The 11,649-nt window shown below is 40.1% G+C and overlaps 1 protein-coding gene across 1 annotated transcript; it reads right to left on the bottom strand.

Moving 5' to 3' along the window:
• Positions 1 to 3,982: 3,982 nt before the first annotated feature.
• On the bottom strand, positions 3,983 to 10,974 carry slitrk5b (SLIT and NTRK-like family, member 5b; the record flags this gene model as incomplete). Its single annotated transcript, XM_080785981.1, has 2 exons — positions 3,983 to 6,548; positions 10,808 to 10,974. 2 exons carry the CDS (start codon positions 10,972 to 10,974, stop codon positions 3,983 to 3,985), a joined length of 2,733 nt encoding a protein of 910 aa, XP_080642107.1.
• Between the last annotated feature and the right edge of the window lie 675 nt (positions 10,975 to 11,649).

The raw sequence follows: 11,649 nt of genomic DNA on the forward strand, positions 1-11,649 counted from the left end.
TAGGGACAGGAACATATTCTTTGAAACAAGCACCTGCAACGATACACGTCATTTGAGATATGAGATTGCTGTTCAATTTCATTTCCCAAAATGTCCAATATTGAATGCAACGTGCATGCATCACATGAAGGTGGTTTAATGACCAGAATAAGATCCTCGTTAATTTATCTATTTATAACTCACTTGTGTACAAATGGAACCAAATGGACCTGTAAGAGTCGATATAATTCTCTGAATTAGATTAACACAGAGAAAATTACAGTGTATTTCCATTCTGTTTACTTGATCCAAATAAGCAGACATAGAGATTTCTCCTCCAGTGAACACTTGCAGTCATATGCTGTCTTCTCACTGCCCGACAGACCTCCTCAAGCTTACATAATGTAGATCTGCCCTAATTTCTCTCTCAGAGCAAAAACTGGGATCTTCCGGCGACAAATTAAAGCAACAAAACACCAGCAAAGTGCCAAGTGGATCGAGTCAAAAGGATTAGATAATGAGACTGTGCAAAAATGTTCATATACATCTGACTTGAGACTGATGCATGACAGCAATAAAAAAAATCTGATCTGCAAGCTCACAAAACAACAATCACATCTTGACCCAGGCTCAGGTCATCAATTTTTGCTATTTTTTGGAGATTTATTTATTTATTTAGAGTCATTACTATTTCATTTTATTATGAAAAGTTTTGAAAATCTAAGAAAATAAAATGTCCTGCCTATAATGATGACATACTCAAAATATGAACACCAGCTTTAAAGTGGTTCATTTGAATCAGTAGTAAATGCAAAGAGACTGTTATTCATTAAAGCAATGAATCAATGTCATCTTTGGTATGCAGTGATTAAATAGTGTATTAAAATACAAACGTAGAACAATTCCCATCATCATTTGTCAAAAGACTAATTGCAAATTAGCCCACACAATGCACTAGTACAGTACCTCTTGACAAGATATGTTTTTCCCAGATAATTGGATGTTACCATAGATACTGTGCGAGAAAGCCGTCTGCTAAGAATAGAGAGTTTATTTGTAAGTGTCTGTCGGCATCCACGCATGCAAATCTGGCTGTTGTTCATGTTGTACAGTAACAGTCAGATCATAACCTACTATGCCAGCTGTATGCACATCACCTCTGGGATACAACATAATTATTTTGTTCCCATGAAGAGCAAAATTCAAATTCAAGCGAGCTGAAAACCAAGTTTGGAGTGAACCCATTTCGCAATGCAGTCCTGAGCCTGGGTCATTCACTGTGGTTGGAAAGCTTTAGACAAGTCCCTAATAGTCATTTAATCAATTACGCTCATTAAGATTCTGTCTATATTTCAAATTATGGACTAGGCTACATTTCTATTCTAACTTCATCTTAAATTAAATCATGCCCATGACTACTAATTAGTAGTCTCTAACCTTAGCGATGGTCTATGAAATGCCACTGTAGCACTCACCCCTGAGAACTATGACTTCATTTGACTTCAGTTATTTCATTTAAATGCTCCATGCTTTGGAGGGTCAAGGCAAGAGAGATAAAGGATTCTGAATGAATGGTACAGCACATTATTTATTCATCATCTAAGAACTGGAGTAACAGCACATTTACATGTGCTGCTTTGTGTATTATTCTGTGAATTTGTTTGCAATAAAAGACCAGGGGTTTGCACGCTGAGCAGCTGCAGGTGTGCAAGAAAATGCTGATGAAGCGTTCTATTTACAAAGCCGAAGTTAATGTAGCAAAATCACTGGTTTGTACGAAAGCCAAAGAGCAGACTAGAAAAACAAATCATAGTACAAAATACACAAAGAATATATGCATTGGAAAGTCACATTTTCAAATGTGAATGTAGATAAAAGAATGCACAGTTGGTAAATAATAAATGAAAACCAACACATTTCCAGTTTGTGATATATACACAGTACAATACAGCTTATGTATCCGTAATACATATGTCCATAATTATCTTTACAAGGTAGCTGTATAGCCTGTCAGTTTACAAAACAAACAGTTAATGGAAACAAAACTTTTGAAGGAAACATGAGCATTACATATATATATACTGTTATTATCATCAGTGAATTCTCATAAGCACTGGTGGCAAAGTGTGATAAGTACAAGCCTCAGCATTCCTTGGCCTAAATGAGTGTTTCAAGGGAAGAACATCATCACAGTAATATAGTTATGATCCCATCGTGATCCTTTTTAGTTACTATTATTAAACTCTTTGCACTTTTGACCCAAGAATGGGTTAACTTGTTTACTCTTCATTATTTCTGGCTGATCCGCCTGCTTTGCTACCCTGTAACAATTTTATGAAAACTGTAACCAGACAGGATTAAAAAAAGAAAAAGAGAGAAAATAAATCAATTCATTCATGTGATGTATTTTTCTCTCGACATAGAAGCAACATGACAACATTTCTGATTCCAGTCAATTTTGCATTTAAGGGCCATACTACCATGCATCAGTAGGCCTACTTCATTGTCTACTAATTGCATCCGCCATAAATTGTACATAATCTTATATTTTTCTATTAATGGCTTTATTTTCAGATTTTGCATATGTTTACATTTTTCATTCTCTGTTGTCATTAAAACATTAACGACCTATACCTGAATAATTGAGTTAATGTTGGCCAAACTTCACTCTTCACTAATTTTGTTCAGGAAAAAAATATATTATTTTCAGCCAAATTGTTCAATTAATTAGATGGAATTTTGATGATAAAACATAAATGGACTGAATATATCCTACAGAAACCTATACGTTAAAATATTACACTTAAATAAAAATACCACTCAATATTCCTGTGTCATTTCAGAGTTTTCGGTTGTGATAATATTAAATGTTATATAGTCGGTGGGGGCAGGGAGGGGAAGGATTGGTGAGCAATTGGGGTTGGGTGCTAGCGTTATACAGATTGTCCACATACAGTATGCAACTGAACACATATCTGGCTAGAACTATAGTGCAATGATTATTGTGTGGTACCTCCATGTGTACATAATATGGCTCTCTGCACATTTTCAACAAACACATTTTAAAAAGTGACATCATATCTTGACCTATTTTAGTCAATAGTGCAGTTTTGTGCAAAATAATAATTAATTGAGAACAAGAATTCAAAGAGATAGTTTGCTATCCATATATCAATTATATAAAAATAAGAAACCGTTTAAAATATGTATTACTGTATATCGGCCAAAGGGCCAACAGAGTTTCATGATTTATGATTTATAACACCACCGCCCTTAGCACAAAGAAACAAAAACACTCAGTCATATCCACAGCTGAATTCCTCATTTCGTGCAACTATGCGTACATAATCTGCAAGTTGTTAGTTAGGAGAGGAGGAAGCTCAAAGGGAAATACCAGTGAATTTTATACAAGTTATATCCCCATGCCCTGGGACAGCTCAATGCATTTCAGTAAAAAATTAACTCTTCTCTCTGACAGCAACAATACAGAAGAACATTGTGTTTCTGCCTCTATAGTCCTTTGAATAAACTCTTGGTGGTCTTCAGGTCTGGATTAAGCACTACCATCCCAAATGTCTGGCCCCATCTGGCATTTATACAATTATAATGACTTTGCTGCCCACCAAATTCATACATGTAAATGTAGGGGCTGAATAAATTCAGTAGATTCTGCTACTGATGTGTGCAGCTCCACTGAGAATAAGATGGAAATAATGAAAACAAGGTGACATCCTGGGGGGGTCTTGGAGAACAAGACAATAGGCTATTATCTGGTTGGTTGGGTTGTTTCTCTCAAATGCTGGCGAGTTGTATCTACTCATTTGAGAGTTCAAGTTTTGAACTGAGCACTATTCCCCTTTATTACACAATCCTTTGAAGCAAAACAGCAGCACTGTAAATTATTATTGACAATAAACAAACTGAGAATGATGGTAAATTGAGACTTTTTTTCCCCTCTGTCCTGCCTTTTGAACATGTAATCATTTCATTTTTATAGAATCATTCAAAACTGTGTAAAAGTTGTACGTTTCTCAAGGACCTCAAGGTAGTCTGGATCAATATGGAGCTTGGCTTTCAATTCCCAGTACTCGCTCCTATTGGGCTCAACATAAACAGTACTCGGTGCTGTACAATATAGTATTGTCTGTTGTATTCTGTCTGGATGCATGTATTGATGTCTCACATCAAAGTCTGAGGTGTACTGAGTAGTAGATGAATGGGCTGTAGTATGCCTGCATGGTAAAGTACTGCTGTAGGGTGACTGTTTGTCTGGCTCCAACACATCTCTGTAGTAACACTGATCATCCTGGACAGAGGTGGAAGGCTTGTTGAGCCGCTCTGGAGAAGCGACACTGTATTCAGAGCTTATCGTATTACTGGCTTCCACTTCATCAGAATCTCCCAGGAATGCTCCATTCAGCTCATCAAAATCTCTATACCCATCCATTGATTTGCCCTGCATTGGGGCATAGGCGGTGGTTCTACATGCAGGCTCCACTGCAGGTGGAATGTACTCGTACACATGGCCAGCGGATGTTCTGACTTTGGGAATGGTGCCCTTCTTGTAAAGACCATATTCCATGTTCAGAGAACTAATACAAGCGTTCACTGAATTATTCTGCTCATTTTGGGCCTTCTGATGCCTCTTTTTCATGGCCACGATCAACGACGCAGCCACGAACACAGACACAATGAACATTAGAAGAAGGGCGAGAATCATCACAGACAAAGGGACAGCACCGTATCGTGTGTCGGAATCCAAGGATGTCTCTATGGTGATGGTGCTTCCAGGGAATGATTCTTCAGAGGGTGGAATCATGGAGGAGAGTATAACCGAGTTATTAGGGCATAAATTAGCCCTCTTAATGTATCTCATGTCCTCTCCGGCCAGCCTCTTAGGTGAGCCACAGATTACATTGTTTACAACTGTCCCTGAGCTGAGCTGTTCCAACCACAGCTTCAGCTCTAGGATGGCACAGGAGCAGTCCCAGGGATTCTCAAACAGATCCACTTGCACTAATGTTGTCAGCTGATCCAGCACACCGTTGACAGGGAGATGGCGTAGGTGGTTATTGCGAATATTTAGTCTGGCCAGTGTTAGACCATTAAATATTTTTACCGGTAAACTTTTTAAAAGGTTATTGTTCAGGAAAAGTAGCTGGAGATTGGGTACATGCTGAAAGGTGTCAATGGTCATTTCTTTAATGACATTGTATTCTAAATACAGAAACTGCAGGCTCTCCAGTCCATAAAATATATCGACTGTGAGGTGGTCTATAAGGTTTCCATTGAGGTATAGCCTTCGTAAATGTGTCAGATCTCCAAAGGCTCTGTCATGTATGTGAGCTATCCTGTTGTTACCGAGGTGCAGCAAATCTAATCCAGTTGCATCAATAAAATCTGATCTACGCACTACAGGGATATAATTACCAGTGAGATACATCTTTTTGGGATTGTAAGGTTTGGGATTTAAGTCAGAAATCCGCTCAATCTTTCGCTCCTGGCAATTGACATTTAGGCCGAGGTCTGAAATTTGAAGGTTGCAAGTACAGGCAGTAGGGCAATCCAAAGGCACAGGGGATTTGGTCTGATATGAAACAATTTGACCATAATTCTGTGGTTTATTGGATGGGATGCGAGAGGTTGGCTTCGATTTTAATTTGCCTGACTGTCGAGGTCCCTTGGTGGGTCTTGACGAGGACCGCGCAATTCCAGATGAGGTGAATGGAGCTGGTGTGGTCTTATAGTATGCATCAGTGCTCAGATGTGGCTGGGGTGGCATCTCATATTCAGCAATGGCTCTCCTAGGGCACAACTCTTGTTTTGAAACCTCATCAAGATCTCTCCCATGAAGCCGGAATGGAAATTCGCAAACAACATCACCAACTAAAGCCGTGTATGATATGCTCTCTAGCCACGTTTTCAGAGCAATCAGCTCACACGAACAGTTCCATGGATTCTCCTCTAATTGTAGCTCTACAACACTTCCCATATGTTCTAGTAGGCCTGAATAAGGTAATACTTTCAGTTGGTTCCCCCTTAAATCCAGATGAGTCAGTGGGACATGCTGGAAAATGTTTGTGGGCAGAGTGGATATCAAGTTGTCATTAAGAATCAGGACTTCCAGATGATGAAGCTTGCCGAAAGCGTTTGGCTCCAAATGAGTGATGTAATTATAATCAATTTGAAGATATTCCAGACTTTCAAAACCAAGGAAAAGCTCTTCCTTCAAGGCATCAATTTTGTTATTGTTAAGATGTAATCGCTTCAATCCCTGAAGTCCGTTAAAAGCTCCCGGTTCAATTTCAGATATATCATTGTTGCCCAGATGTAATATTGTAAGTCCATTGTATTCAACAAAATCATTGGCAGACAGCTTTTTCAAAAGGTTCCCTGTGAGCAGAAGATGGTACATTGGGAAGTGCACAGGGCTTATGTCAGAGAGACTTACAATTCCTCTGTTCTCACAGCCCACTGTGAGTACCCCCTCTTTCTCCTCGCAAGCACACATTGTTTGACAGATTTCTCCATAGCTATCAAACATCTCAGTGGTACAGAAGGCTGTTGCACTTAACCAAAAAAATAAAATCCAAAAATACATCTTCTTGTCTTGATGGGCAAGCTCACTGTCCTGACAAGGAATCCAATGTCATCTAGAAACAAAAGACATGCAGGCAATAAGGGAGACAGGAATAACCATTTAGGTACAGCCTAGTAGCCTATGAATTCTTAAAGAAGCTGCAGCCGGAAACTCAAAGCATCATGTGCGGTTGCCCAGCGCTAACTTTTTGCTACTATATCAGGCTTTTATAATTACTCAATCAATCGACATTAAAAGTGGAAAATAATTGAATTAAGTAATGTAAATAAATAAATAAACATGCGTGCAAGTAAAACGTGAAAATCGAGACATCAAATTGATCACAAAACAATTATCATTCAATATCCACGGTAAGGCAAGGTTGGCTTATTGTCAAAATGTCCGGCTAATTTGCATTCTTGTTAGGCTTTTGAATTTAACACAAAATGTTATGTCAGCACTAGCTCATTTTACGAAATTTTGCAGCATGTTACATGACGTGCCAGACAGAAACAGCTGCATGATTTCTATCTCTTGGGAGAAGTGCATATAGCCTACCTCACGCACAACGATGAAGATGCATGGTCGTCAAGTATCTCTTCTCACTATGTTCATTTCAATTCAAGTCTAGATGTTTGTTCGATCGCAAGTTTGCCGTCAAATGCACCAAACAGGATAAAATAAATGCTGATCAACCATATCTGCGAAACGTTTCTCTTAACACGCTGTGCTGTGGGAGACACAGCTATGCCTGGTAACAAAGTTGCTTATTCGGTCTCTCTCTCTCTCTCTCTCCCCACCCCCACCCACACAGGCTCTCTTTCTCTCACCCACAGGCTGCACACTCACATCGGCTCAACCACACACACGAACTTGCTCGCACATGCTGTTTTTTTGTAGGCTACGTATGCGCAATCACACGTATTCACGCTTTGGCATTAGCAAATCGAAATGGCAATTTATTTAATCCACAAAAAATAATTGCCTTATTCGCAATAACACTCTAGTCTGATGTTGCCCTAAATAAATAGCTGTCCAAAAGATCAATAATTTACTGCACCCACATTGTCCTCCAAAGGATAGTTCAACCGTTTATCATCTTCACCTGACATCACAAGTAGAACAGCGCTTAGTAGCATTGGCTGACTGTGTGTGTGTGTGTGTGTGTGTGTGTGTGTGTGCGCGCGCGCGCGTGCGTTGTGCGTGCGTGCGTCCATACAAATACTTGAAATACACGCCCTTAACACCACCACATTTACAGTAGGCTACAACATAAATAATACACAACCAACAGACAACAAATTTAACACATAGGCCCTATATATATATATATATATATATATATATATATATATATATATATATATATATATAGGCCTATAGTGGCTACCCTACGCTCATATGACTATGGTAGGCCATACTAACTGAATAGTCTATTTAGTTCCATTTTGGTAGTGTGTAGAATTAATAGGCCTAATATGCTCTCCAATTGCAGGCTCGTTAATAATATCATCCTTGAAGCATACAAGAGATGTAATTATGGAAATATACAGTTTTCCATGCAAATATAAATAAATAGGTCAGGATATCATTGCCAGCCTCTATACTACCTTTGGCTGTTCGTCCAGCTGTCACCCCGATTACATATTCCAAGCCATTAGCCCCTTAGCAGCAGAAAGCGTACTATTTTTTAAATGATGCACTGACTGTTAAATTATAGGCTAATGGTTAAATATTTGCCTGCTGGTTTGTTCAGATTCATTAAGAGTTGACAGAATATGACTCATCAGCCGTTAATCGTTGCATTTCCGTTGCCTTAATGAAGACCAAACAGTGGCTTCAGTAAAAGCACAGGCACAAACGTAATTAGTACACCATCTTAAATCCACTCATTTGCACATTATATAATCCACGGTGTTGCACCATGTGTCAGTTTAGTGACTCAGAGCAAAAGGTAAAGAGAGGACCTGCTGCCATTGTCAACCTCAGCCTGATGTAGTGACATTCATGTGGAAACATGTCAAGTATATTGTGTATCATTCTCGCGTGTCCTCATGGAACTGCCTCCATCATACACTCTGCACGGTTGTGCTGCTCACATGCAGACACAGCAGGGACACAGCCTGTGGCATATATTAAAAGAGAATAAAGCCTGTATTCAGCTTGCATGCATATAATTTCTGTTCCCGTTTCTCTCAGCTCCGGAGATAACACACTGCATATTGGGCGAGAACCCCGGCATTACGCCACTATGTGTGCGTAAACTAGTATTTCTGTTGTTTTATGATGAGCAAACCATGCAACGACTAACAGCTGTCACCATAATGCATTGAATGATAGCAAATAGCCTTGATATAATATGAATATTCAAAATATTTGCTCATGTTGTGTTAGTGTTGTGCACTTGTGTAAGCATATTATGTATATAATGTGTTTGTGTCCATATTCATTAAAATGAAGTCCAATTATGATACATCGCATGTGCATCCATAGGCAGAAAAAGCAAGCAACATAAGATGATTTGAACCAGATTTTGTATCTTATCAGGTCTTCCATGACACTAAACATAATGTTCACTCCATCACTCATTCACGCACGCACACACGCACGCACGCACTCACTCACACACACCCACGCACGCATGCACTCATTCACACACGCACACACACACGCACTCATTCACACACACGCATGCACACAAGCACACACACAATCAGCATAACAAATTATGAAACAAATAGGATGATGACTCACAATTTTGGGTTGCAAGGTCAGAGATGCACAAATGGAGCTGGAGTCTTGCCACAATAGATGATGGTTAGAGCTGTTGATGTATCATACTTACAGATGGTATGTACACAGTAAAATACTCAGTGTTCATTCAGCCAGTACAAATGTAACGAAATGGATCCATGGTTACATACAGTGTATGTACATTTTCAGAGTTAAAATAGCTCAGGATTTTGCAGTGTACAAGTACTCTGTCATCTGGACCCATCTGGAGCATACAGGAACACTATGCACCCGGTTGAGCTGTTTGCCATAATCTGGACAAGATTCTTTGTAAGATTGTTGCCATGGAAAATATGACATGGTATTCATGCTAGAATATTTGTTTCAAACAGGTGCAGTGGTGGGTTGCGAAAAGGAAACGGAAAAGTGGACTGGTTAAGTAGTCTAATCAATTGTCAGGTGTAGGGTTGCCATGGCAATCAAATGGCTGAGGCAGAGGCTGGAAATTGCACGGGTGAGGGGATTTAGGCTGATTAGGCCCACTGGCAGAGCCTGACCAGAGCCTTTTATGGTGGTTCTGGAGAACCGTGGGTCTGACCGACTCGAGTCTGGGCGCTGCACTCGCTGTGGGGGTGTGGAACACGTGTGTCGAATATGAAGTCGGTGGGGCAAACGGTTCTCGAGTTACGTGAATTACAACCATACACTCACACACACAGACATGTGGCACATTTATAGTAGGACTAGACCTGTACTTGCCCGTCGCAGTCGGCCACCAGTGACCAGCCTATTTGAGGTGTCCCACGTGGAGATCTGTGTATGTGCCTGTGTGTGAACTCAGCAAACTGAAAAGTGTACTTGGCCCACTGGAAGAGCCTGATTGGTTGAGCCTCAATTGGCTGAGGCAGAGGCTGGAAATTGCACAGATGAAAGGAGTTGGCCTCATTAGGCCCACTGGCAGATCCTGGCCCAGGTGAAAGGAGTTGGCCTCATCAGGCCCACTGGCAGAGCCTGAGCAAAGCCTTTTGTGGTGGTTCTGGAGAACTGTTGGTCCGACCGACTCGATACCTGCATGGCACTGCACTCCCTGTGGGGGTGTGGTACGCGTGTGTGAAGTCGGTGGGTCAAACGGTTCTCGAGTTACGTGCATTACAACCGTACACACACGTACGCAGAGACGTGGCGCATAGTAGGATATCAACAAGGATAGAATGATGAAAAAATTGATTAGTGTGATGGCCGTCTTGATCCAAGGCTATGTCTGTATCAGAAATGACTTTAGAACTTTAGTTAAACTTGCAGGGGCCTATAGGCTGTGCTGCTCCTTACACCCAACCGGTATGGAAATCAACCGATAAACACCACTAGGTTACTTATCACTCTAATGCATGGCAATAGGCTGCAATTAGGAAACGCAGAGAAGCAGGTTTGACCAAACATTTGTGTTTGATGGGGGGGAGGTGGGCAGAACACAAACCATGTGACTCCCATTGGAAAAGCATTGAGGCCTCATACACACGGCCATCTAAGGCGGCCATCAAACACAGGCAGAGCACAGAACATTTATTCTTTACTGTATGAGGCCTTACACGTATCAAACATGTTCTGTGTTCTGTCTGTGTTTGATGGCCGCCTTTGATGGCCGTGTGTATGAGGCCTGAGGCCTCATACACACATATCATGCGTTTAGGATTTGTTATAAATTGTTAGGATTCATCGTATGGGGAGAAATTGTCATGGTCACCAAATAGATATGTCTTGTATCTTTTTGTGTAGAAGTGGACTTTTTGTCTGAAGGGTCGACTTCCACTAGAGAGGTTATAAATACATGTCAAACAAGACAAACATCTTCCTAGCCAGACAATCCTTTCAAACGTTTTACTTATAACTCGCTTGCAACATGTAAACTCGCTTTGCAGAAAGAGCAAGGTCTGTTTGCATTTGTAATAAATGCTGAACACACCATACTACTGTGCCCCCAATCCTAACCATTGAGGTTCCTTGTCCTTGATAATAATACTAAAAATAAATAAATCTCTGCTGTCGGGAATGAAAAATACACATTTTTCAGGAAATTAAGAAAACCTTATATTTTGAAAATAAGGTCTCATCAAAGTTGGTGTTGTGACTTTATATATTGTCATTACTTGCATGAGAGGTGGTGCAGTTAATTGCTTAAGCTGACAGTTTGAGGTTTTTGTCCAAAGCTTTTTTACTACTTTGGTTGAATATTTTATAACAGACAGTAAATGTGTTAAGTAAATGATGTTCAATAGCACTGATTTATGCAAAATCTCAAATGTCAAAAATGGAGTTAGGTGGTTTCCTCCCGACGTCAACGAAATACAATAACAACA

Source organism: Protomyctophum bolini, assembly GCF_963924005.1.
Source record: "Protomyctophum bolini genome assembly, chromosome: 16".
NCBI lineage: Eukaryota > Metazoa > Chordata > Actinopteri > Myctophiformes > Myctophidae > Protomyctophum > Protomyctophum bolini.